Source organism: Sturnus vulgaris, chromosome 25 (assembly GCF_052056855.1).
Source record: "Sturnus vulgaris isolate bStuVul1 chromosome 25, bStuVul1.hap1, whole genome shotgun sequence".
NCBI classification, from domain to species: Eukaryota; Metazoa; Chordata; class Aves; order Passeriformes; family Sturnidae; genus Sturnus; species Sturnus vulgaris.
In genome coordinates this window covers 2,116,477-2,143,872 of record NC_142267.1, presented here as the reverse complement: position 1 = coordinate 2,143,872, position 27,396 = coordinate 2,116,477, and the positions used below count along the sequence as shown (strand labels likewise).

The following is a 27,396-nucleotide window of genomic DNA, read 5'->3' as shown; positions in this document are numbered from 1 at the left end:
GTTCCTGGCCGCTCTCCCGGCCCCGGTGCCGCCGCTTCCTCCAGGAGCTGCCGGCGGGGGAAGCCGCGGGGAGGGGTCCCAAGGGCTTCTCCTCCTCTCGCCGGGTTATTTTTTCCGGTGCTTGCTCCAGCGGGGGAGGTGGGAAGAGCCAAAGGCGGCGGTACCCCCTTCCCACCCCCCCCTCTCCGCCGCAGCACATGGGAAGCAAAAGTTTTCCTCCTCCTCCTCCTTCTCCTGCTGCTGCTGCTGCTGCTCCTGCTCGGTGCCCTCCGCCCGCTGCCCTCGCCCCGCAGCTCCCCCGGGCCGCCCCCGAGGATGCGGCGGCTCCGCTCGGACACCGATGTCGCGATGGACAGCGAGGAATAAAACCCGGCAGGATCCTGGGCAGGGCTGGCAGGGAGCGAAGGGAAACCCGCGACCGCATCTTCCGGAGCCATCTGCGAGCCCGCGGAGAGAAGGAACTGCTGGGCTGAAATAATCCGATGCTTTAGCCAGGCAGCGCCGCATCCCCGCGCTCCGGCCCCGCCATGGGCACCGGGATGTGCTCCAGGCGGCAGAAGGGGCTGCTGCAGATCGCCTTCTGCCTGCTCACCCTGGCCTGCCTGGCCTCCGGAGTTTTCCTCTACAACCACTTGCAGCAGAAGGTGCGGAACGCCGAGGCGCTGGCGCAGAAATACAAGCAGCAGCAGGAAGCGCTGTCAGCGCAGCTCCAAGGTGAGTGACCCGCTCTGGACTCCCTGCCCCGACTTCTCTCCATCCCAGCCACCAGCACGGTGCCCTGGAGATGTTCAGAGCTTGGCTTTAAAGATGCTCTGGTTGTTTTCTTCCCTCCCGCCCCCCTCCCCTCCTTGTTCGGATGTCAGGAATTAGAGCAGAATTTGAGTCCGAATTTACTGCTCGCAGCAAAGGGGGGATCGGGGCGTGTTGGACCGGCGAGCTCAGCTGCGTCACGTCTATTCCATTTCTTCTCCCTTTGGCCGTAAATCTGAATCCCTGTCACGCTAAATGTGAGGCAGTAAAAAGGCAGGGCAGGCTCTGGGATGCTCTCTGTGCCCCGTGTGGAAGTGAGCAGAGAGGGAAGGAATCTTTCACCCAAGTTTGTTGTCACAGTCTGCTGCTGTGATATCTCTGCGAGGCGATAAACCCACCTCAAGAGGTTGATCCGGGGCTAAAAAAGTCGTGCCAGCATTTTGGGGCTGATGGATGCTGCAGGTTTTTAACTCCCTAAAAAGAGGAGGAAGAGGAGGAGGAAGAGGAAGAATTGATTTTCTGCTCTCGCTGACCAGCACTTGGCTCCTCTGGCAAGAGCTGCCGGAGACCGGAAAGCGAGCACAGAGCGCGGATTCCTCCTCCCCTTCTCTCCCCTCATTTGTCCTCCTTACATAAATGCCTCGCTGTGGGAAAATGGGATTTTAGCCCACGGGAAGGCTGCGGACCCGCGGTTACTCCAGCGCTGAACTCTCCTCTCCTCTCGTCTGTCCAGCCGATCATTCCAGCCTGGCTGTGTGTGCCAAGGCGACGTTTCCAGCAGCTGGCGCAGGATTTGGAGCCTCTGGAGGGATTTGCTGAGCTCCCGTGGAGAGGTTGGGTGGGAATTCCCTGGGGGTAGCCAGCACTTGGGTCAGTGATGCTGTGTGTGCCTCTGGAGTGCCCACACAATGAATCCATGTGGCCGAAAATTGTTCTACTCAAGGCCAAGAGATTATTTAACCCTTCCCCCCCCCCCCCCAAAAAAAAAGTCAATTTAGAAGACAGTGTTTATATGGGAGCTCTCCCCCAGCTAAAATCAGATACAGGATGTCTGTCATAACCTTCCAGGGATGTTGTTCCTACAGCCTGAATGGCTGGGCCATCCTGCAGATCTGTGACTCAACATTAAATCTTTTAGGGTTTAATCTTCTCCCCGTGGTTCTGTGATGCAAATGGAGCATCCCAGCAGAGCTGCTGGTGCCCGGGGCTGTGTGTTCTGTTTGCAGAGTGTGGGGTGTGCGTGTTCCTCTCCAGGAAACAAAACCCAGCCAGCCTTGGGAGTGGATCTAAAGTGTGCTCAGGTTTTCAGTGCTGTTATCTCACGCTTTAGGTCCATTTTTCCTCGCTCCACGAGGCAATCAAACACCTCCAGCTCAGTCCCAGCCACAGTTCTCACCTGCAATCCCGAGTTTGGGATGTGCAGAGATCAGCAGGGCAGAATTAACCCACATTCCTTGCTGGTGTGTCAGCATCTCTTGGAGACAGGGGCTGCTTCTCCAGTGGCAGCCTCAGGGAACCCCAGTTTTGGGAACAACACAGCAACAACTGAGCCAAGCTCATGGGGTTTTTTTCCCACCCAAATATGTGTGAATGGCAGAGCTGCAGCCTGTTGCTGGGATTTCTAACCCCCTGTCAGTCCTCCAGTTCCTAAATACAGTTGTTGCCATGGCTACCCTTTTTTTATTTTGAGAAGACACTCACTTGTCCAACAATTTTAACAAAGGCAAGGCTTCTTTTTGGGTTTGGCTGCTGGGAGAAGCCTGGCAAGGGGCAGATGGAGTGATGCTCGTGGGGGCCTGGCACTGCAGAGGTGCCTGGCACATCTGGCCTGGCTCTGGGGCTGTGGCTGCTCCCTGCAGTGCTCTGGGGACAAACCTGGGGCTCTGGGCTCTGTCCCTGCACTTGTTGCATGATTTTCATTCCTGTGTCCTCTTCTGCACCTGGTCCTGCCTTTTCAGCAGGGGTTTCATTGTTCCAGCAGCTCCTTTGGCAGCAGGTGAGGGTGCCTTAGAGCCGAGTCCTGGCTGGATTCCAGCTGGATTTAGACGCTGACCACCCTCCATTCTCTCCTCTAAAAGCAAATTGTTCAAGACTTCCTGGCTCCCTGGCCTCTGAACTGTGTGGTTCCAGTTTGGTCAGATGCGTTGTTGCTGTGTCTCATCACAAAGATGAGTAAAGAATCACAGAATTTCAGATTGTCCTGAGCTGGAAGGGACCCCCTGGGATCATCAGAGTCCATCTCGTGGCCCTGAGCATCCCCAGGAGCTGAGACAAAGCTAAACCCACTTTCTCTGAGCTCTGGGGACCTGTAGGAAAGGCAGGAGAGATTAAAACTTTATTTTCTAGGCACTGGAGGTTACTTCAGTTTATCTGACTTACAAAAATGAGGTCGGGGAGAGCCAGATTTTGTGCTGTAAAATTCTGAATAAACACCTTGTGATCCAGAGCTGTCCCTGAAGCCTCCCCTGCTCTGGGATGGCCTCGTTAGGATCTGTGGCTGTGGCTGTTAACACAGCCCATTGCTGGTGGGAAGTTGCCATCACATCAAGGCCTTGCCCTCAGGAGCTCTGCTAGATCAGACTGCAAGAAATTCAGACGTGAGAGAGTCAGAAAGTGAATGCCCAGGGCTCCCAAATCCTCTGGGAAGTGCCTGATGTTCTCAAGCTGACAATTCCCTTGGACAAGGAGTGAAGGAGCACCCAGAGCCCTTGGTGTGCTCAGCTGGGGAAGCCCTCAGGGTGACATCTGAGCAGTCTGTTGGGAAAAGTGTTCCTAAAAATGAAGCTGTCACCACGGAGGAGACGCTTGGACAGCTGCAGAGATGAGTTTGCTGCTTAACAGGGGGAAACATCCAGGCTGAAATCACTGCTGGAATGGTTTGGACAATGTGGTTCAGAGGAAAGCCTGAGTGGAGTGGCTCAGTCCAGAGGAAGCATCTTCATCCCTGGGATGTTTGTGTGGATAAAGATAAGGCAGGAGACAGCCTGGAGGTCAGGAGGGACAGAGGAATTTGCTGCTCCAGCATGACCTGAGTGGAGCTGGCAGGGCCCACAAATCCACCTGGAGTGAGAGCCTGAGTCACTTGGGGCTCTTGGCTTGGCCAGATTTCAGCAGGGAATGGATGAGCACTGGATTCCTGACCTCACTCACTTCATTTTCCTGGAGACTGTTCTCAGTTACGGCACAACTGGCCCCCAAAATCTGCAGGGATCTTGGCTCTGGGAGGTTTCTTCCATCACCTCTCCCTCTGAGAGCTGCCCAGTGCTGTCCTGGCCCATCCAAGGGCATGAGGAGCCTGTTGGGGCTGAGTGTGGTGGCACTCACACATCAGAGTGGATTCATCACCATCCACCAGGAGCCTCCTCTGGCACTTCCCTTTGCCATGTGCCTGCTCAGCCCTCTCAGGTCTCAGTTTTGTGGGTAATGGGCTGCTTGGTTCTGTTTTCCTCAGCAGCCTGGGTTGTGGAAGGGGGAAAAATCTGCACTGAGGGCCAGTCAATGGTTGGGTTGTGGAAAAAGGAAAAATCTCTCCTGCATGGTGCTGATGCCTTTCCAGAACAGGGGACTCTGGCTGCTTGAGCCTGGCAGGCACTTGGCCCACAAAACCACAATTTAGCCACTGACCACTGAAACATCTCCTGGGCATCACAGCTCGGGCTTCAAAACAAAACCTGAGTGCAAATACTCCCAGTTTGTGGGTGAGACTGGTGTGGTATATTGGGAATAGCCACGGTCTGCAGCCCAAGTGTCCCCTCCCTGCCCCAGGAGAATAAACATGTGGGAAAAGAGATGTGGGGATAAATTGGGGATTTGTGTTGAGCTCTGCCTGTTTCTGTGTCTTGGTTTAAAAGACAGATGTCTGCCAAGAAAGGCAGAAACCTATCTTTGAAATGGAGAATGTAAACTCCCTTTCTCCAAATTATTATATTTTTGAAATTAAGGGGCCCTCAGGTAAAGATATGGGAATAGGAATAACAGTTCTTTACTAGGAAAATTAAAATAGAAATGCAGTATTGCAGAGAACAAACCCAAAACACTGACAGAGTGAGAATCCAAGGTGCCCCCATCAGTCAGTCAGGGCTTGGTGCAGTCCCATTCCATGGTGGCTGCAATCCTGCACTGACAGATGTGGTTCTGCTGGAGCAGGGCTCCTGCACAAGGTGCAGTTTTCCTCCAAAGCTGCAGGGATGATGTGGAAGGCTCTGGTTTTCCTCTGGGATCCAGTGGGAAAAGGCTGCTCTGCTGTTCCAAATCTCCCCTTTGATCTGGGTAGGAAATGCTCGGCTCCTGCCCTGGCTGGAGCATCTCCCAATGGGATGATGGAATTTGATCAGCCCTGCCCTGGGACTGCATGGCCATGAACAGGAGAGATCTCCTGGAGGGAGGATGGGCTGTGGGAAAGATAAAGAACATTGTCTCACCTGATTTTTAACAGCTGGAACATTAACAGGAGATAATCTCCCCCAGAGATCAGGATCACTGCCCCAGCTGGTTTAACAGATGGTGACAGAATACAAACCTTTAGTCTCATCCTGTATTGGAACCTAAGACAATGATGGAATTTTATCAGCCATGGCCTGGGACTCAGTGGCCCAGGAACAGGAGAGATCTCCTGGGGGGAGGATGGGCTGTAGAAAAGATAAAGAGCTCTGTCCCAGCTGGGTTTGTCAGATGACAGAACACAAACCTTTGGTCACATCCTGTCCTGCACCCTGACACACTCTGCCCCCACAGTGGTGTACGAGCACCGGTCCCGGCTGGAGCGATCCCTGCAGAAGGAGCGAGGGGAGCACAAGAAGACAAAGGAAGGTGAGTCCCCAAACAAAGCCCCAGCTGTCCCCAAAGCCTCTCCTGCCTCGGTGTGGCTGTCCCTGGGTGAATCTGGGAGCAGTGAAGTGATGTGCTGGCAGGTGGGTTCTGTTCTCTCCTCCTCCTCCTCCTCCATTTGTCCTCAGGCCAATCTGTGAGCAGCAGTCTCCCTGTCGTGGTGTTTGAACATTTAAGTGGTGACTAAACCTGGCACTGGACCATGATTTTTTTTTTTTTTTTTTTGAAAGATGTCAGTTTGTTCCCAAAAGTGAGGTGGAGATGCTGAGCTCTACAAGTGCTCAGTGCAGAGTGTGCAGCCCTGTGGAGCTGAGGCACAGGAGGAGACACAAACAAACCTGCAGGGATTATTTAACACCATGGAACACAGCAGGAAGCAGAAAGCCAAGAGATCAACTCATCCTTTCAGCAGAGTGCAGTGCCAGGCCCCTCTGCACAGGATTGCTGTTGGCAATTTAATAAATTGGGTTTTATCTTTAAAAGTGGATTGGGGTGACATCCCTGCCCCTCACTCTGTGCCTCTGGGTCTGTATCCAGCATCCAGCTTTGGCTGCAGTTCTGGGGCTGCCTGGCTGGGGCAGAACTTTTATTTCTGTGCTGCCTCTTTAATTAATTTGTTGAGAACCTGAAGCATCCTAATACACGTTACATAGTGGTGGGACCTTCCTGTTTTAAGAAGCTGGCACAGATGTGATCAGCACATGAGTCTGAGTCTCACAGAAGCTTTGGTTCCCCTTTTCCAGACTCATCTCTCATTTCAGAGAACCCCAAAAAGTTCTTCAGCCTCCTGGGCACCAAGCTGCAGCTTTTTTTTTTTTTTTTTTTTTGTGGAGTAGGAGATCACCAATGCACTTGGCTGTGGAATGGGAAAGCAAGGGCATTTTTTTGGGTGGACAACTCTGATGGAAAATACTCCCACCTTCCCAAGGGCATGGAATGGTGTCCCAGCAGCATCTGCATTCCAGCTTATTGACTTGCAGCCTTTTGCTCAGCGAGGGGCTGAGTTCCTCCTTCCCTCCCCCTCCCCTCCAAAATCCAAACCAGATCCTCGTGAAATCCCAGCTCATTAAACTCTCTCTTTTTCTCCCGTTTCTAGATTTTTTAGTGTACAAGTTAGAAGCTCAGGAAGCTCTCAACAAGGAGAAGGTAGGTGTGGTTTGTCCCAGGGTGTGTCTGAAGCAATGGGAAATATTTTTTTTTTTTTTTTCTGGTGCCACCAGGGCTGTGAGGCCACTGGAAGGCAGGGAAGGCTCCGTGTGTGCGTCGTGCAGGCTGAACTTTGGCTGACTCCTCTGCTCAAGGAGTGTGTGAGGATTTTCTCCTTCTCAGGGAAAAAGGCTGGAGCTGTTCTCCCTGTTCTCCCACGTGTGACAGCCAAGGAGATCATTCCCAGCTCCTGGGAATTGTCATTTCCATGGGACAGGAGAGGCTGAATGCAAAGCTCACCGCGGGGAAGAAGAGCCGTGGTTAAATATGGATATAAAAATATCCATTGTTTTCTGCCTCCAGGAATTGGCAGATGATTTTTACCAGCCTGTGGATCCCCACTCAGCAGGGAAAAGGATTCTTCAGTGAGGGCTGGGAAGAAATGCATCCCTGGGATACAGTCTGTCACATTCACTCATTTCCACGCTGGCTTTGTTCCTTTCCCAGAGCATCTCTGGATGAGATGCTGGAGAAGGGGAATCACTTTTAGGCTGCTCCTCCTTGGGTGAATGTCAGCCTGTGGCAGAAAAATATCTGAGTTGTTTTTTTTTTAATGATGGGCAACTCCTTTGCAATTTGGGGATATTTCAGACTGTACTGAGTATTTATTGAGTATTTTTCATGTTAAAATGGGGGTTGGTCTGTGCACGGTGCTTCATTTGCACTTCACGATTCTGCTTCCCTTTGCTCTGAAGTGCCCAGACCCAGATCCCAGCTGATGTTTTTTGTGAACTTGCCTGGACTGGGACTGTCCCCTGTCAGGTGCCACTGCCACCCTGGGGACAGAGCCTTGGGGCACAGGGGGTGGGGACTCCACAGCTGCTGTGCTGGGGTGAGCAGTGGCACCTTGGGGACACAGGGGAGGGAGGGGACACCTGGGGAGCTGTGAGCCCTGTGATGCACCCACAAAAAGAGGGAGACACACACACACCTGACTCCAGGCTGGAAGAACAGGAAAAAAGATTTTTATTTACATGACATGTCTATTTATAGACACCTGACAATGATCGTGGATTGGACAATGCTGGAAGAATCTCTGACTACAATTGGCTTCTTCCAGTGTCCATCCATTCTTTCTTCCTCCAAGAGGAATGCAAACAATCTTCTGTTTATCAGAAGAGAGTGTGAGAACTCTTAAAGAAATATGTGAACACCAGAATATCAGAAAGCAAAAATAATCCTGGAGCAGCAGGGAGTGGCACAGACCCCTGTGCAGGGCTGAATCCCCCTCCTCTGCTGCTTTGTGCCAGCTGAGCTCACTTTGGCTGCTGTGCCTGCTCACAGAGCTTGCCTGAGGTTCACTCCATTGCCTAGTGATCCTTTTTTAAGTTTTTTTTTTGGTGGAAAAGCTGCAATTTCTGTGTGTGGGCGACAGCCTGAGCTCTGCTGCTTTCTGTGCCTCCCCCTCAGCTCTGCCAGGAGAGCTCAGCCTTGAGGAAGGGGGTTCACAGTGCAAAGCTCCTTCAGCACCAAGCCTGGATAAAGGGCTGAAGGATGGGGAAAACCACTCAAAATGGGAATTAAACATGCAATTAATAAGTTGCTTTGAAAAGGGTCTTTCTTTGAAAAAGTTCTTTGAAAAAAGTTCTTTGAAAAAAGTTCTTTTCCTGCCCTGCATGTTCTGCTGGTCCCCACGCTGGGCTGGTCCCAGTCCCTGTCTCAGGTGTGGATTTGGGCAGGTGATTCTCTGGGTTTTTTCTCCCTCTCTCAGATTTTTCTGGCCTCTAATGGCACTGTTGGGTCTTTTTTTTTTCTCCCCAGCAAGACTCCATGAACAGATATGGGGCCCTCAGTTCCCAGCACAAGATCCTGAAGGTAAGGGAGCTTTGGCTGCTGTGTTTTAAGGGATGGAGAATCCCAGGATTCCTGCAGGGAGGAGATCCCTGGGACCCAAATTCCTGCCTGACTGCTCAGGTCCAGGGGAGTTCCCTGTTTATTCTGTATCGGGTTACAGCTCTCACCTACACCTCGTGTCAATGGCAGCCTTTGTGCACTTTTTTTTTTTTTTTTTCTGTTTTTCTGGGTCTCTCGCTGTGAAAATGGGTTTATTCATTGGAGTTCATCCTTTGAGCTCGTACAAAATATTCCAGTCCATGGAAAAGGCTCAGAGCAAGGCAGCTTATAGCATTTTATAGCATTTTATAGAGTTTTATAGCATTTTATAGCCTATCACCTGCTCTACCTGAAGCATATCTTGATGCTCAATTTTGCTTTTGTTGGAGCAGTGCAACTGGAAACTGCTGGGGTGGATTTTTAAGACATTTTTAGTCTAAACCTTGGCAGTGAAATGCTGATTTAACTCTGGGATGGACAAAGAGGGCTGGGTTCCAGCAGCCCTTAGCACCACTGAGCTGGATTTCCTGAGCTGAGCTGCACTTCCAGCTGCCTGGATTTGGGTTTTGGATTCCAGCTTGGGGAAAAGGGAAGTACAGTTCTGTCTCTTGGGTATTCTCCAGCTCTGTGGATTCTGGGAACTCTCTGCAACAGCAACATTCCTCTTCATAGCAACTGCAGGCTGAGCAGAATTCTCTGCTCTGTTTCTCTCAAGGGGACACTCTGAGCTTTTTTTTTTCTCCTGGCTCCCTTTCTCTTGCTTCCTTTTATTGGAGGAGTGGGAAAAAAAACCCAAACCAACCCCAACCATCTATTTTTTTTTTTTAAACTACATTTACAGCTGCTGAAAGACAAAAGCAGCCCTTGGGACTGGGAGATTTCAAACCCCCCCTCGGCCTGAAAAAGCAATTTTTAGTCCATTAGAGGCTGTGGGTAACACTTCTGTCACTGGAGCCCAGGGAAAAAATGTTTCCCAGTGGCCCTGGCTTGCTGAGGAGGAAGATTGTGCCAGGAATGTCATCACCTGGGAAATGGAATGGGTGATGCTGGACAGAAGGGGCTGAGCTGGAGGTCCCAAATGTCACCAAAGAAATGTCACCATGAAGCCACACCAGCACATCTGGCTCTGGTGTTCCCGGCCCTGCTCTGTGCTGGTGCTCCCTGGATGGCTGAGTCACATCTGGAGCTGGCACAGATGTGAATCTCAGAGGGGTGAGGGGCTTGACTTTGCCCCAAACCAGCAGCTGCAGTCGTGTCCCGTGTCTGGGATCCTGCTGGGGCCAGGCTTGGTCTCACAAAATCCTTTTTCCTCCCTCTGCAGGGTCCCTGGCACTCCCTGCAGCAGCCCAGGAATTCTGACATGCATTTCCTGAGGCTGCTGGAACATGAAAAATGAGATGTGGCTTTCCCGTGCCTGTGGGTTAAACACCCAGGTTATTGGTTCCACTTTGTCCAGTTCTGTGCACAAAATTGCTCTGAAATCAGGGCAGGAACAGCTGGGTTTGAGGAGCTGGTATTGCCTTTTCACCTTCACCTGATCGTTTCTGCCTTGGAGAGAGAGGTCTGGGACATCCTGGCCACTCCCTGTGGTTTGAGCACTTGCTGCTCTGAGAGGAGGAAATCCTGATTTTTGGGAGATGAGCTGGCTTGGGAATGATTTGATTTCCACAGATTGCAGTGTGAGGGACCCAGCAATGCCAAGGCAAAGCGTCTCACCCCTCAGCCCAGCTGCACCAAACATCCCTTACACAACATCCACGTGCTGCATCCTGCAGGTGCTGCTTGGCTGAGTGAAACAGCAGGGCTGGGAGCTGGAGAAGGTGGAGGAGGTGGAGGAGGTGGAGGAGGTGGAAAAGGTGGAGGAGGTGGAAAAGGTGGAGAAGGTGGAAAAGGTGGAGAAGGTGCAGAAGGTGGAGGAGGTGGAAAAGGTGGAAAAGGTGGAGGAGGTGGAGAAGGTGGAGGAGGTGGAGAAGGTGGAAAAGGTGGAAAAGGTGGAGGAGATGGAGGAAGTGGAAAAGGTGGAAAAGGTGGAAAAGGTGGAGGAAGTGGAAAAGGTGGAAAAGGTGGAAAAGGTGGAGAAGGTGGAAAAGGTGGAGGAGGTGGAGGAAGTGGAAAAGGTGGAAAAGGTGGAGAAGGTGGAGAAGGTGCAGAAGGTGCAGAAGGTGGAGAAGGTGGAGCAGGTGGAGAAGGGAATATTCTCACTCACGTGGACATGGGAGGTTCCTGGGCTCCTCAGGATACCTGGCCTTGGAACATTGTGCTCCCAGCTAATGAAATCCTCTGCCTGACAATCCCCTGTGGAATGTTCCAGACCTCCTGCCTGCAGCTCCTCCTGCAGCATCCTTGGATTCCTGCTGCAGTTTGTCCCCCAGGCAGGCTCACAAAGCAGCTGGCAGTGGGGCTGCTCCCCGTGCTGGGTGACACCTTGGTCCAGGCACCACAGGATGAAAATTTCCACTCTTCTTCCTGCCCGGGAGCAGTCTGGGGACACAAATTGTGCACATCTCCCTTGCAGGCAGAATGTGGCTGAGAAATTAATTGGCCTGAGCTGATGAGGACTTAAAATTCTTTGGATTTCACGGGAGTTTTTTTGTTTAAATCCAACCCTGCTCGCTAATATTGTCGTTTCTGAGGTGTTTAGTAGCAAAATGATTTTAGGGAACTGGTTCCTCTCAGTTCTTCCTGCCAGGGGCTCTGATGAGAGCTCTAAGTACCCTTGAAAGCCAAAGCAGGAATCTTCAGTTCTCTTTATTTTAATTTTTTTTTTTTTTTTTGTGATCTGGTTAACCTGACATCCTTGTCTCTCTTTTTCTTTTCTTTCTGGGACCCCTCCACCTTTTCCTCTGCACTCCTTGTATTTCTGGAGCACAGCTCCATCTCTTTTAGTGGAGGATCATTGCTGCAGGGGGAATGCCTGGGCCACAGACACTTTGTTTTCCTGGAGATAAATGCATCCATAGCATTTAGAGTTTTTTTAAAAAGTTAGATTTCTATTTTTTTTTTTTTTTTTTTAGTTTTATTTTTCCCCCCTCAGGAAGCCTGATTGAAATGGCTGCCTGAGTTCTGTGGCAGGGCTGGGGTTCACCTGAGATCCACTCAATCTGCATAGAAAATCGGTGTTGACAAACTGAATGTGGAAGGAATCTCTCTCTGGGTTACCATGGGAACAACAACAACAAAAAAAAAAAAAAAAAAAAAAAAAGAAAAAGAAAAAAAGGAGGTGAATTCTGGTTCAATGGATCCCAGCAAAAGGATATTTCTGTGTGTTTTCTGCAAGAGGGGAGGGGAGAGCAGCTCTGCAGCTCACTTCTGCCTGGTGAATTCCTGGGCTTGTGAGAGTCTTGTTAGCCTGGAATTGGATGCCTGTGGTGCTGTGGGGAACGTGGGCACTGCCAGGATCCCCTCGGGGGGGCTGGGAGAACTCCCAGGCTGTTGGGAAGCAAAGCAAAGCAGAGGGAAAAGCTCTGGGTGTCCAGGTGTGTCCAACACCTGAAGAAAATAATGAGAATTGGACCTGTAAAAGGTGATTATTCCCAATTTGCAGTGTGCAGGCTGGGGGCTCCGTGGAAAGGAGCAGGGAAATGTCCTTTAAAGGTCTGGGGATTCTGGATTTGTGTTCCACAAGTTTTGAGTTTGATACCAGCAAATTTCATGGCCTGCACTGGGATGGATTCCTGCAGGAGCAGCCCCTGACTCCATCCCAGAATGGGACTTGCCACCAAAACCCCCAAAACCTCCTCCCAGAGTGGAGTTTAATTGGCATTTAATTGGCATTTAATTGGACCACTGAGCACAGAGAATGTTTGGTTGGACCTGGGATTTGTGGCTGCCTCACTGGAGGAACAAAAATCTCTCCTGGCCCTTGGAGCACCCCAGGGCTCAGCCACACTTGGCAACACCAAATTCCTCCTCCAGGGCTGACTCTGACCCTTCTTTTTGTGGCCAGAACCAGCACGATGATGTCAAGAAGCAGCTGCTGGACCTGCAGCTGCAGCACAACAGCCTGAAACTGGAGCACCGTAAAAGCCTGGAGAGCCACAGCCAAAAACTCAGCCAGCTGCAGCACGACAGGGACAGCGAGGTCACCAACCTGCAGGGTGAGAAAAAAAAAAAACACAAAACACCAGCCTGGCATCGAGGGAGGGCAGAGATTCCTCTGCAAGCCACCCCAAAAACACCCCCGGGAATAATTTGGTGAGGTGTTGTCGTCCTGCAACAAATCCTGCAAATTCTGACATCTGAGCAAAATCAAACCCACTTGTTGTAATTCGTGGTGCAGGTCTGTGAAATGCAATTTAATAGTGTGAGTGTTGCAGGAAATGCTGATCCCTTTCATTCCCAAAGAGGGGTTTTTATTCACTTGCTGTTTAATTACATTGTGGGGCTTTTAAAGTTTGCATCTGTTCCTGCTTGATGAGGTCTGGAACACCAAAAATCTGCTCGTGGATATTTGGGGTTTTTTTCCCCCCCTCTGCTCAACAAAGCCCAGTGTATAATATCTGATGAGCTTTTGGGTTAGAAGAGAGGAAATTGAGGACAAATAAATGGAACCTAAATATTTGATTGTCCCTGTTCCTATTTCAGGAACATTGTCAGAGGGGAATGGAGGGGGGTGTGAGGTTGGCTCTCAGTCAGGGTTCCATTCTCAGTTTGATGTCAACCCTCCCTGCAAGAGCTCAGCACCCAACCTCAGGGGCAGAATGTGCTGTCCCAGGGCTGGATAGAAAGAAAAGAAACCCTGTGATCAGAAATATCTGTAATTCTGAGCCTTGTGTGCCATTCAGTCATGGAAAAATTCCCATCCCAGCCCACAGAGAAACCCCAGTGCCTCCTGTCCTGGGGATGTTGTGAGAGATCCAGGAGCCAGAATCAGGTTGGCATTTTGGGACAGAGCCTTTCCCTTCCATCACAGGGTACAGGATGATCCCAAACCTCAGCACATCACACGTCTCAGCACTGCAGTGCTCAGCAATGTGCAAAAAAAAGCTCTTTTTTCAAGCTCCAACCTGGAGGATGCAGGGCACAACCGTGCCTTAAAAGCTCAGGAATAAACGTGCCTGAGGACAGAGCTGTCCCATGATTATTTTCTCTAAGTGGGTCGTGGTTTTTTTTTTTTTTTTTTTTTTTTTTTGTATCATCAAGCAGCAGCTTCTCTGTTCAAGAGGAGGAAATCTGTGGGTTCAGGAGAGCTCCAAACACTTCTTGGGATTCTTCCTTAAGCTTCCAATTCCCCCAGGAAGGGGCAGTGACTCCCTGCTCCCCTTTTCTGTTCAGCTGTAAGGGGGAAAGGAAATAAAAAATCAAATTATCCGTGGCAAACACAGCAAGAGCCTGAGCTGGGAGTAGGAGTTAGGAAGGAGTCTGGAGAGAAGGAATTCTGGAAGGAATAATGAGCAGGTTTGTAATTCCTGGGCTTGGAGAGATCTGTGAGGTCAGGAAGAATTTGTGGTGAGAAACAGAGATGGCACACTTGAAAAAAAAAAAAAAAATCTTTTAAGCGAATTTCTTCTTGTCCTGCAGACACAGTGTTCAAACTCAGAGAAGAGAGCAAGCTGCTCAGGAAAGCCCACCAGGAGGTTCACTCCCAGCTCCTCAATGCCCAGGTAACCTCTGGGGTCTGCATCCAAATATTCTCGAAATAACAAATCCAGTTACCAGCTGTACTCCAGGCTGGGGAGTTGCCCGAAATGGTGTTGGTACTGTAGATCCATTCTGGAAAATTCTCCAGCCTGCAATCTGTCCCAGCAGCTGAAAAGAAAGATTTGCTGCACAAAAATCTCTGAATTCCCAACCCTGGAATGTCTCCTCACATTCCAAATCCTTCCAGGAGGTGGTGAATGGATGGATGGGTCCAAGTTTGGTTTGTCCTGACTGGAAGATTCCCACAAATTCAGGAATTCTTCCTGGCTGCCTTTTCCTCGTTCCTTTGATGTTTGCTTTGCTGAGGGCTTTTGTTGGCGTTTGTTTTGTTTTTAAAGTTAATTTTAAGGTCACATTTCAGGGGGAAGAACTGAAATCAACAGAACCTACTCAGGAATTAATTCCCTGCTAAACTTTTCTTGCTGCTTGGAATCTTTCCTACTCTGCCCACTCCCTAGTTTGGTCCATTTCCAGGTACCCTGGCAAGCACATGAAAAGGTCTCCCCCCCCTTAATTTCCTATAAATAACCAGGGTGGAAATGAGGAGCTTTTCCTGAGTGGCTTTTTCAAGCCCTGCTTTTCAGGGTTGGAGATGAAAGGCAGAAGCTGCAGGAGACAGAGGAGGGTGGCATTTGCTTACCCAGCCCGATGGATTTTCTTTTGTCTTGCCAAATAAATTGAGTTGTCAGGTGGGATTGTGGCAATTATTGTTACCCTCCCTGGGATGGGCACATCCAGGGGGAAATGCTCCTTTGGGAGAAAATGAGGTGACCTGGAAGTGCAGGATTAGACAGGACAGGATCCTTGTGCCAAGGCAGGAGTTCATCCACGGCTCCTGCACCCAACAGCACCAGGAGAAGAATCAGGGTAAAAGTGTGTTATAAACGAGAGACAAATATCGATATTGAGCAGAACTGAGATTGTTTTATTTGCTGCAGACAGAGCAGGCAGCGCTGGGGAACGTGAGGGGTCAGCGCCCACTCCACGCTCCACCCAACCTCGGTTTGCAGCCTCTTCTCACACTGGGGTTTTTATTGTCATCAATAATTTGGGGGTTTTTTGTTGTCCTAAGCAGTGGTGGTTGAATGAACATCCTTGTAGAGACCCAGCAGAGCAGTTCTGGGAGTCTGCTCCTTGAGATGAGCAGCATTGATCACACAAAGGCAGGAAGGGCTGTTGGGAAGGCTGAGTTTGCAAGCTGGGAGCCCACACAACTTATTTGGAAAACACAACATAAAATAAAATAACATCAAATAACATAATATACCATAACAAGGTGATTTTAAACAGAATGATTTTATCATTTAATTTCCATTATCTGGTGTCCATGCTTCACTTCAGAGCTGAGTATTCTGGTTTATACAAACCCCGATGCTTTTGTGATTAACACAAATCTTTTCTCAATTATCACAAGTGCAATAAAATACGAGGCAAAGGGGCAATGCAGGAATCTGGGTTTGTCATTGATGGTTGTGAATTTTAATCTGGGTTTGTCATTGACGGTTGTGAATCTTCTCCAACTTTTACATGTATCAAATACATTTTTTTTCTTGAGAATGTGTCTCTGACAAACAAATCGGGAGGGGCTGTTGCCAGCAGGGAGATGTTTAACCCCGTGTGAGGTTTCTCTGTGTCCTCCTCCCTTCAGGCCCAGATGGAAGAGTTCAGGCAGCTCAAGGAAGCTCTGCAGAAGATGCCAGGCTTGAGAGGAGGAGGAGGAGGAGGAGGAGCTGGGAAGGGGCAGCAGCCCCTGGTGCCAGCCAGCAGCCAGCTGCAGCCAGGGAGGCAGAAGGTGAGGTATTCCCAGGAAAAACAGGGATCAGCATTCTGCAAAGCTCCTGCAGCTTTCAAACAACAAAGCTGAGAGTTTGCTCTTATCCTTCCTTCCTTCCTGGAATCCTCCCTGGAGCCCTTCCTTCCTTCCTTACTGGAATGCTTCCTTCTTTCCCGGAATCGTCCCTGGAATCCTTCCTTCCTTGAATCCTTCCTGGAATCCTTCCTTCCTTCCTGGAATCCTCCCTGGAATCTTCCCTGGAGTCCTTCTTTCCTGGAATCCTTCCTGGAATTCTTCTTGGAATCCTTCCTTCCTTCCTGGAATTCTTCTTGGAATCCTTCCTTCCTTCCTTCCTTGAATCCTCCCTGGAATCCTCCCTGGAATCCTCCCTGGAATCTTTCCTGGAATACTTCCTCCCTCCCTGGAATCCTTCCTTGAATCCTTCCTGGAATCCTCCCTGGAATCTTCCCTGGAGTCCTTCTTTCCTGGAATCCTTCCTGGAATTCTTCCTGGAATCCTTCCTGGAATCCTCCCTGGAATCCTCCCTTCCTGGAATCCTTCCTTGAATCCTTTCTGGAATTCTTCCTGGAATCCTCCCTGCAATCCTCCCTCCCTGCAATCCTCCCTTCCACCCACCCTTTTCCATCCTTTTCCTCGCAGGTTTTCCAGCAGAACCCTCCGGCTCTGCCCTCGGCCGTGCCCGGCGCTCAGCACCTGCCAGGACTGGCATCCTCCAGCCACGCTGGCCCCAGGCCACAGCCACAGGTGCCCTTCAGCCAGCCAGCCCCAGCCCAGGATGGCAACTCCCTGCCAGAGGCTGTGCCAGCCTGGCCAGCGGGGCACGGCCCTGGGCACGTGGCCAGGTTCACCCGCACCATGAACAGCCTGCCCAGCCCAGTAGGTTCTGCTGAGCTTTGGGCTTGTGGGAGCTCAGAACTGGGGTGTTTGGGGGGCTCTGGGCAGTGCAACACGCTCAGGAGCTCAGAATTTGGGTGTTTGGGGGGCTCTGGGAAGTTTAACACACTCAGGAGCTCAGATTTGGGGTGTTTGGGGTGCTCTGGGCAGGGCTGGTCTTAGGTTTAACACACTCAGGAGCTCAGAATTCGGGTGTTTGGGGTGTTCTTGGGCAGTGCAACACACTCAGGAGCTCAGAATTTGGGTGTTTGGGTGCTGTGGGCACTGTTAGTCTCAGGTTTAACACACTCAGGAGTTCAGAATTGGGGTGCTTGGGGTGCTCTGGGCAGCGTTGGTCTCAGGTTTAACACACCCAGGAGCTCAGAACTGGGGTGTTGGGGGTGCTCTGGGAAGTTTAACACACTCAGGAGCTCAGATTTGGGGTGTTTGGGGTGCTCAGGGCAGTGGGTTCTTCTCCAAGCCTGCAAAGAGGAAATCATCCAAGCAGCCCCTCGTGCCCTCCTGGGGTGATGGAGAGGGAGGTATGGACAGCAAATCTCTAAAAAAAGACAGTAATTACAGTGTGGCTGGACTTAAATTACAGTAATTAAATGGGAGAAGCATTTTAGAGGCAGTTTTGTTGTTCCTCTTTTCTTGGAGATTCACCTACCCCAGACAAACCTGGTAGGATCTGAATTATTCATTTCTGGCAGCATTATAGGAGGATTCTTCTACTGGGGGGTGGGCAGGACTGTAAATTCCTTCTGGAGCACTTCAGGGTGTTTGCTCTTTGATAAAGGGTTTTCTGGCCCATAAACCTGCCCAGGTTTGGGGTATTTGATGTCCCAGGTGCCCAGGTGTGTCTCCCCTGCAGGATGTGAAGATGGTGATGCACATCCAGGTGAGGAGCCACGAGGAAAGCCAAGCTCCTGGGCTGTCCCTGGCTGAGCCAGGACAAGCCTCTCCAGCAGAAAATCCTCCAGTGCCACAAAACTCCCCCTCAGCAGGGAACAGACAGGTGCAAATGCAAAGGTTGGTGACACAAAACTCTTCTGTTCTCAACTTTTGATGCCCAAAAGGAGCATCCCAGGTTGTAAAAGCCCAAACGGGGGTGTGGGACTTGAGGGGGCTCTTTGAAGTTCTATTTATTGTATCCAAATGATCCATCAATTTATTTATTATTTTAAATTCTGTTTATTGTGTCCAAATGATCCAGCAATGTATTTATTATTTAAAATGCTGTTTATTGTGTCCAAATGATGCAGCAATTCCCAGCTCCTGGGTGACAGAGCCCAGCCCACAGCTTTTCCAGCCCCTGCTGTGGGTTTGTCTGAAGCCAACTCCAGCTCTGGTTCCATTATTTCCTTTTCATTGCAGAGCATCTTCAAACATGGAACCAATCAATGCTTTGACTGTTCCCTACAGCCAATCATGACTGCTGACATCTCCATATTCCTGTTTTTATTTTCCAATCACAACAAGTCAGTGTGTCACAGTTTAAGCCAGAAGTTGGTTTCCAGTTTTCTTGCAGTGGAAAATGTTGAGATCTTTCTTTCCACTTGCAACATTGGCATTTTTGTTTGCCTGTGAAAATCTTTTTGCTTGGTAAAAACATCTCTTTTTTGAGGTGGATTTATCCTTTGTTCTGAGCTATAAAAACCCCTTCCAACTCACTTTGCTCTTTGCCTTCTCGTTACCCAATAAAACTGGCTCAGCGATTCTTTTCTAGATCAAAACTTGCTATCATTTCTATTCCTTCTTTAAATTCTGCATTCAAAGGTTTTTCTGTTATCCAAACATATCTGTGAGACCTTCCTGTCAAATCCTTCTCCTTCCCAACACCAGGTCTCTCTCCTTTCTTGTGTTTATTGTGGGTTTGCTTGACACATGGTTGGGGAACAGCTTTTTTTTGGTGTTTTTTTGGTGTTGGTGGAATTCCTGGGAGTCTGGGCAGGGCCCAGGATCCAGTGGATGCTGTAGAGAACTGGGGAAATCATTTATTGTCTCACAACTGGCAGGACACTGCTCTGTTCTGCTAAAGGAGGAAAATGTCTCTGTGTGGCTGCAATTCATCCAAGCCTGGCCACAATCCAAAAAAGTGGCTCTGAAAATAGTGCTTCCTGCTGTAACTTATTTATCCCTGTGTGTGTGTGTGCAGGTCGTGTCTGTTCTGTTCATTGGAGCACACAGCATTTCATTTCTGCTTTATCTGTAGAAGAAACTTCTGGATTTCATTCTAGACTCAGCCTGTTCCTGCCTTTTCTTCTCTTCTATTTTTGTCTGTTCACTTAACCTGTGACCTTTCCAGGGCAGAGACTGTGCTTTGCTTATTTCTTTAAATGGCCACATCCTCCCCAAAGTGATAAATCACATCTGCAGGGACAGCTCAGGGGGTGCTGTGTTGTGATGCCTTTTCGGGGCTACCTAAAAACAAAATCAGGAGAATAAAAAGCAGTTTATATAAATATTTATTGAAGGGCCTTCGGGTACATTTTTTTACACCCAAAAATGGACCACGGGTTTTCACACTTTTATAAGTTTGCAGATTGGGGGTTAATCTTCCAATTATAGCTTCAGGTAATGAAGGAATTTACCCCAAATTTGGTTCCCCCAACTCATTTTTATTTCTATTTCTTGTGAGGTGTCCTTGATTGCCAGGCTGGAGAGGAATTGTTGTGTGTGAGCACAATGAGAAACCAGCAGCTCACACTGTGCATGGAGTTTAGAGCTCTACCCTAAAGATTTCCAGGATTACAAATCCATGAAAAATGTAAAAACGAAAACCCCGAGGCATCAAAATCAGGCAGGGCCTGGTGTGGCTGTGATGGCAGAATGGCCTTTCCTCACCACACACAGCCCAGCCAGGTTCCTGTCACTGTGTGAGACACAAAATACAAATATTGATTTGTTTGGTGAGGGATTTCAGCCAGGACAGGGATCCTGGGGTGCTTTGTGTGCTTTTTGCTTTTCCTGGAGCTGTCACCAAGGAATTACAGAGAGCTGGAGGCTGTGGTTTACACAGGCTGAGATTTGTGAGAAGGAGAACAGAACCCAACCCTGCCAGAGCCAGAAGTGCCCTGGGAGGTTCTGACCAGGGGGCTCCTGACCAGCTCTTGCTGGTGGCCAACCTGCATTTGGATTATTTTAGAATGGGGAAATCTGAGCTGAGGGCTGGCTTGGGATTTTTCTCACTGAAGGGTTTGAGTGCTGCCTTAAGGAGCTGCTAAAGTTAAAGCCACTTGTCCTTTCCAGCAGTTAAAACCTGAAATGTTTTAAGCAGACTTTTAAATCTCATTTGTTTCTATGCTGGCTTAAAGAACTTCTAAAGTTAAAGCCATTTGTCCTTTCCAGCAGTTAAAATCTGAAATGTTTTAAGCAGACTTTTAAATCTCATTTGTTTCTATGCTGGCTTAAAGAACTTCTAAAGTTAAAGCCACTTGTCCTTTCTACCAGTTAAAAACTGAAATGTCTTAACTGCATTTTTAAATCTCATTTGTTTGTCTCTTGGCTTAAAGAACTTCTAAAGTTAAAGCCACTTGTCCTTTCCAGCAGTTAAAAACTGAAATGTGTTAAATGTGTTAAAATCTCATGTAGAGGACAGGCTGGAGCAGTCAGCTTGGAAATTCGCTTTAATTTACTGGGGTTAAAAGGTTTTGCTTCACTTAATTTTTGAGTCCCTGTCACTGGGATTTCATCCCTTCTTTGCTTCTGAAGCTGTCCCTGACTAAGGCTATTGAGATATTTGGGAAGGATTCATTTTAATTTAGTAGCATCTTCATTTTCCATGAAGTTGGAACAATGAAGAGGACTTGTGGTTTGGATATTTTTAAACCCTTAGATGTGTGTGTTTGGGTATGTGTGAGGCATGAGTAAGAACCTATTTAGAATTGGATTTTACTGCTATGTGAATGTCATTGTCATATGAATAATATTAAGGGAGTTCTACAATAAATTGTATTTACAAAGCAGAACTTTTTTTCCTACTATGTGACATATTAAATCTTCTTTTCCAAGCAGATATCTCAGTAATTAATACAACCTGCTAGTTTTGACCCAAAAAAAAAAAAAAAAAAAAAAAAAAAAAAAAAAAAAAAAAAAAAAAAGTTAAATTAGACCAAACTTCTGCATCGTGGAGTATTTTTTTCTGCTTGCCATTATGAAATAGTTTCATGGAACATTTCCTGAGGCAGGGGGGTTCTGTTTGCTTACAGCTGGAAGGATCTTGTCAGCAAAGTCAATGCCCAGATGGATGAAGAACAAGCCCGTGGCTACCCCAGGAGCCTCCAGTTTGGCCCCAAGGCTGGGCAGAGGGGCAGCCCCCAGCCCCCCAGCCCGAGGAGAGGGGCAGAGCAGGCAGCAGACAGGGAGAGGGAGGATGAGGAGGAGCTGGAGATGGGTAAGGAAATGATTTCCTTGATGGAAAATTTCTCTGCGTGCATTGCTCTGCCCCAATAATTGAGATAAAGCAGCAAAGTGGTGGCAGTGGCTTTGAGGAGACCCCACTGAGTGTCCCTGTCCCTGTCCCTGTCCCTGGCAGATGCAGGAGTGATCAACAGGGAGGACAAGGAGCACTCACAGAAAGCCCCCGTGGTCCAGGAGCCCATGGTGAGTAACCAGAGCATCACAAATCCACCCCAAGGGTTGGGAGGGACCTTAAAGCTCATCCCATCCACCCCCAACCACGAGCAGGGACACCTTCCACTACCCCAGGGTGCTCCAAGCCCTGCCCAGCCTGGCTGGGAAAAGTTTTCACCTTTCCATCCTGCCATGTTTCACCTGGATGCAACTCTGGCTCAGAATAAAAGTCCAATAAATCAATAATCACCCAAAAGTTTCTGTAACGTGCAGCTCCAATCTCCTCGGGTCTGGATGGATAACAAAGAATGTTTTGGGGTTTTTTTAACAAAACACTAACAGGCTTGGAGAGGTGCAACCAAGTGCTCCTGCTTGCTGGGGAAGGCACCTCTGCCTCCTGCCAGCTGTTCACAGGGAGGCTTTTCCTGTCCAGATGCCAGATGATGCTGCAGATCCTGCCCAGGACCCCAATAACCAAGGTGAGGATGAGTTTGAGGAGGCTGAGCTGGAGAGGCCTGACTTTGAGGAGAAGGTGGGAGGCTCAGAGAAGTTCAAGGAGCCCAGCGTTAAAGAAGAGCCAAAGGAGAAGCCACCAAAGGTGAGAGTGACTGGGACCAGCAGCAGGGCCAGGGAGGGATCCCCAGCTGGGGATGGGGGGACAGAGAGCTTAAGGAGTGCAAGGGACACATCAGGTTCCTGGATGGATCCAAAATCCCACTGAGAGGATGGGGCAGGCAGGAGAAAGCTCTTTGGCAGGTTGGTCAAAACCGACTTCTTTTTTTCTTTTACTGGTTGTAATGGAGCTTGAAATTTGCATTTCATAGGAATTTTTGCTTCTTTGTTTTGATTCTGTTTGTGTTTCTTCTCGGTACAATCAGCTGTGCAAGTCCAGCAGAATAAGAGAAAGGACAATTTTAGGAAATTATCTTTCAGCTTGCTCTGGCCTCGTCCTCTCTGCTTGTTGAAATCCCCCCTGGTATTTGCACCACCTTTAGGGATGGAGAGATGTGGAATAGGGGATGGCTCACTCCCAGCTCTTCCTGCAGAGGGGCTGCGACTTTCCATGCACTTGGGACCAGAAGCAGAGACAAAAATCTGAGTCTGTGCTGGGTTCTGGTCAGTGCAGCCCTGCCCAAGGCTCCTGGCAGCAGTGGCAGCATGTGAGAGCTCTGCCTCCTTGTTTGCCTCCTTGCAGATGGAATCCATTTATTCCACAAAGTGTTTCTTGCTGCCTGAAGCCAGACTCTGCATCAGGGAAATGTTCATTTGTTTTGACAAGCAGCTGAACGTTGCTTGTTTTTTTTTTAAAAAAAAGGAGTGTTTTATCTCTCAGGCTCTTAAAATCGTGATTAATAGTGGGATTAAGAAAGAAAAGAAAGAAATCCAGGCCAATGAAATCATTAAGAGAGAGATGCTGGCACCAGCAGAGCAACACCTCCTTGAGATTTGAGAAAATGTGGAAAGAATTAGTGACATAAATACCTGGCTTTCAGATCTGGCTGTGCTGTGCTCCCTAAAGCTCTACCCTAAATAATTCAAAGTTTTTCAGAGTCCTGGGGCTTGAGGCAACAGCCCTGGGGCTCTCCTGCTGCAGGACAGACTTCCCTCTCCAAGTGGAAGGAACTGGCAGCAGGTGGGAAAAGAGACTGGATGGAAAAAAATAAATGGAGTTTGTGTTGCCTGATTGTCCCTCTGCTCCCCCTGATTCCTGATCCAGCCCCGAATTCCAGACCTGGGGCTCAGGTCCTGGGAGCTGTGTCCCTGGCAGGGAGTGGGAGCAGGCTGGGGCTCTCTCACCCGTGCCTGGCTGTGTTTTTCAGGATGCTGGCAGACCTGCCAAGCCCAGGGAAGACCCACTGGAGGATTACCAAGAAGATCAGGAGCAAGAAATTGTACGACACCAAGGTTCTTCCTCTTTGCCTCTCTGGTCTGGTGTCACCTGGGCGTGTTGGCAGCCAGGAGCAGGGCAGGACTCAGCTTTTGGGGAGCCAGGGAATGCTCTGCCTGCTCACTCAAGTGTCCAGAACAAACCTGGAGCCCACTGCTCCCTTCTCCAGGTGTTCAGAGCACCCTTGGTGCTCTTTGTCCCCTCCTGCTTTCTGTCTGCATCCACCTGCAGCAGCTGAGCTGTGGGATGCTTCCCAAACAGCAGCTGGGAGGAACCACAGCAGGAATTATAGGAGGAATCACAGGAGGAATTATAGGAGGGATTAAAGGAGGAATCACAGGAGGAATTATAGGAATTATAGGAGGAATTATAGGAGGAACCACAGGAGGAATTATAGGAGGAATCACAGGATAAATTATAGCAGGAATCACAGGAGGAATTACAGGAGGAATTATAGCAGGAATCACCTGAGGAATTATAGCAGGAATTACAGGAGGAATCACAGGAGGAATTATAGGAGGAATTAAAGGAGGAATCACAGGAGGAATCACAAGAGGAATCATAGGAGGAATTAAAGGAGGAATTATAGGAGGAATCACAGGAGGAATTATAGGAGGAATCACAAGAGGAATCATAGGAGGAATTAAAGGAGGAATCACAGGAGGAATCACAGGATAAATTATAGCAGGAATCACAGGAGGAATTATAGGATAAATTATAGCAGGTATTACAGGAGGAATCACAGGAGTAACCACAGGAGGAATCACAGCAGGAATCTCGGGCTGTGCCAGTGCAGCAAGGCACAGGTCAATGTTTTTCAAGCATGAGCTACAGAGGATCACCCTGGTACCTTCTGGCTCTCAGAGAGAAATAAATCCTCTTGCAGTCTCATTGATTCTCTCCCTGCCCTTTGTGAGTGGCTCCTGAGAGTTTTTTCTGCCCTTTCCCCAGGATTCTGAGGAGCTGAGGCTTTGGGCTGCCTGCTGGGAATGAAGGGAGTGGGGAAATAAGGAGTGGGCAGAGCAGAGCTGGTGTCAGGTCTCCTTTCCCTGAGTGACTCCAGACCTCTTGGAGGTGTCTGAAATCACCCATGGAGGCTGTGCTGGCTGCTGCATGTCCTGGCTGGGGTTTGTGACACAGTTTTAAATGTAAAAATGTAAAATATCAGCTCCTCTTGCCTGCTCTTTATCTCTGCCCCTCGTTCTGCTCCTCATGCAGCAGAGGCAACAGGCTGAGATCTCAAAGTTGCACTTTACTGCCAGGATATTAAATGTGCTTAAAACACCCTGGCTGATCATGCCAACACCTCTGTGTCCTGCCAGTGACACCTCAAGGTCCTGGCAGGGGTGAGTTTTTCCCTGTGTTCCCAGGTTTCCAAAGCTGGGCTGGTTTGGTGGAACAGTTCTGATGTGCTGTTATTTAGGATTTCCTTCTCCAGGATTCCCTTTGTTCTGATTTTTTTCCCTCCTGGCTGTTCCCTGTGCCCTCAGGAGGATCATGGAGGGGAGGTGGATGACAACGATGACCTGGAGCTTGTCCAGGAGCAGAAGGACCGAGCAGGGATGAGGGGAGCTGGTGGCAAGAAGGATGATTACTTCTGAGAGCTGCTGAAGGAAAACGGGACACTCCAGGAAAACGAGGGGATGGGAACTCCTCCTGGCAGCTGGCTCCTGAATTCAACAGTGCCCAGAACAAAGGCAGGAGGAGGGAACTCCCTGCAGGCCCTTGCAGAGCAGAATTCCTTCTTGGTGTGGGGCCACTGCTGCCTCCTGGGCCACTGGGAGATCTCTCAGACTGGGAATGATCTTATCCTGCTGCTTTTCTTAGAAGCACTTTTTGATTTACTGTGTTCTTCGCCCTCTTGTTTTTCACATCCCCTTTTCAAAGCTGGAGAGGGGTTTTTTGGTTGGTTTTAGGGGGTGTTTTTTACCCCCCTGGGGTGCCTGAGCTGGTCCCTGGACTCACTCGACTGATCTCTAATACAAAGGAATCTGTCTTCATAAATTGTTTTGCTCAGTAGTGTTTGTTTAACACACCCTTTGCTCTCCTCTGAGTCGGGTGGGGAGGGAACCAGAAGAAATTTCCTGTTCATTGTCAGGAGCTGTGCAAGAGCACCGACCACAGCCGGCAGAGTGTGGATGTGAACAAAGACCCTCCAGGGGCTTGGAGCAGATCCTTGGAGAGTTCTCCTGGCCTTGGCTTTGAGCTGTGACAGTGTGACAGTCCTGCTGGGCTCAGACTGTCCCCTCTGCATCTTCCTGACCTTGCTGCTGGAGGTGAGGGCTGGTCTGAGCTGAGAGATCTTCCCCACGGGGATGGGGACAGCCACAGCAAGAAATGAGAAAGAAGGAATATTTGCAGCCAACTAATGCATTTCCAACCTGCTTGGCTTATTTCCAGTCTCCCAACATGTGACAGGGAGCTAAGGTAAATTCTGCTTCTTCTACACAGGTTTGAATCAGCAAGCTGGGTATTGTTGATGCAGCAGATTGAATCCTGTGGTACTTGTCCAAAAGACATCTTACCTGACCTCAGGGACAAAGAAGGAAAAAAGTCAGATGGAATCCCTACAATTTAAAATGAAAAGAGAATGGGTTTAATCATATCTCAAAGCCCAGAACCTGTTTTAAGAGATAAGAACAGGGCAGAGCTGTCCCCCTCCCTGCCCTGTGCCAGAGCCCTGTGTCTCCTTCCTCATCCCCACCCTGGAAATCCCAGACTCTGGCACCTCAAACACCAAACACAGCTTGTGGCTCAATGTCACCACCTGGTAAAAAATCAGAGGATCTTTGTTCTCTATTTGAATTAGTTGAGGTCTTTTTAATCCTTGTTTGTGGCATATTTTACAAGTGCTTTTAGACACTGGGGAAAATGATATTTATTTCCCAGCAAGCTCAGCCTTTTTCATTCTGACAGCATTGATTATTTTTTCTTCTACTGGTTGTAATGGAGCTTGAAATTTCCATTTCATAGGAATTTTTGGTTCTTTGTTTTGATTCTGTTTGTGTTTCTTCCCAGTACAATCAGCTGTGCGAGTCCAGCTCTGGGGTAGAGTGGAGCAGAATTAGGAAAAGAACAATTTTAGGAAATTATCTTTTAGCCAAGTGCCAGAGCTGCTCATGGAGCCCAGTAAGGAGCTCACTACAAAACTCTGGTGGGGGTTTAAGGTATCCAGAATGCCCTGAGATGGTTAAAGCTGCGTTGGTGCTTTGTCTTTGCCAGCCCTGCTGTGATGCTGCTCTATGAATAGAAAACACTCCCAGCAGATCAGCTGAGGCTGCAGTTGCTGCTTCAGAGCATTCCTGATCAAAAGTGCCTCCAGTTCCCAGGTGGGAGCAGCATCCCCTGAGCATCCTTTGGCCCCAGTGCCAGAGCTCTGTGCCCAAGGTGCCCCAGCCCTGCTCAGCACAGCCCTCCCTGCCTGCTCCTCTCCCTCCCTCAGCCTGGCACTGCCAGGCTCTGCCCTCACTGCAAATAGAAAACCCAGTGGGGGTGAGGCTGCTCACTGATTCAGGATAATCTAAATTAGGAGGCAGATTCTCTGTGTTTGCATGTCTAGGGTGAGTAATCCTCAAAGTTATGACTTGGAGGGAACTGCAGCAACTCAGGCCTGAATGCAAAGCTCCCAGCTTGGAGGATGCTTTAGGAACCATATGTCATGTGCTGCCCTCAGCTGAGAGCAAACATCTCTGCCCTGGGGATTGTCTGCCCCGGCCATATCTGAGACTAAAATTAGCAGAGTGTTGCATAAATTGTGAGCTGTGGGTTGTCAGTGCTTCACTGCCTGGCCCACAGCGAGGTTTAATTCACTTTTTCCTCTAAGAAGAGACAATAAACCCAGTGGAGGAGAAGCAGAAAAGCCAAACCCTGTGGTGTCTGGAGGTCTGCAGAGCAATCTGGGGTGCTGCTGGCTTTGAGATGCTGCTGGGGGTTCAGAGCTCAGAGCAGAGCACAGGGTTTGGCCTAGAGCAGCAGAATATTGAAGCAATGCCATGAAAAGCCCAGGCTG

The 27,396-nt window shown here is 49.2% G+C and overlaps 1 protein-coding gene across 2 annotated transcripts; it reads left to right on the top strand.

Annotated features, from left to right (window-relative positions):
• Positions 1-25,391, top strand: LOC106858899 (uncharacterized). 2 transcript variants are annotated; one of them, XM_014885821.2, is made up of 14 exons: positions 1-714; positions 5,485-5,559; positions 6,674-6,723; positions 8,545-8,598; positions 12,563-12,713; positions 14,137-14,219; positions 15,905-16,048; positions 16,691-16,927; positions 17,799-17,956; positions 21,136-21,320; positions 21,462-21,529; positions 21,933-22,097; positions 23,320-23,391; positions 24,878-25,391. In XM_014885821.2, exons 1-14 carry the CDS (start codon positions 528-530, stop codon positions 24,986-24,988), a joined length of 1,740 nt encoding a protein of 579 aa, XP_014741307.2. In that variant the 5' UTR covers positions 1-527; the 3' UTR covers positions 24,989-25,391. The 2 variants fall into 2 exon arrangements, with proteins under 2 accessions (XP_014741307.2, XP_088035076.1); XM_088178950.1 differs by having other exon boundaries at positions 23,320-23,404.
• The last annotated feature ends 2,005 nt before the right edge of the window (positions 25,392-27,396 follow it).

Coding starts and splice junctions, on each gene's coding strand:
- LOC106858899 (XM_014885821.2), top strand. CDS start 528: ATGGGCACCGGGATGTGCTCCAGGCGGCAGAAGGGGCTGCTGCAGATC. Junction 8,599..12,562: donor CCCAGCACAAGATCCTGAAG/GTAAGGGAGCTT, acceptor TTTTGTGGCCAG/AACCAGCACGATGATGTCAA. Junction 23,392..24,877: donor AAGATCAGGAGCAAGAAATT/GTACGACACCAA, acceptor CTGTGCCCTCAG/GAGGATCATGGAGGGGAGGT.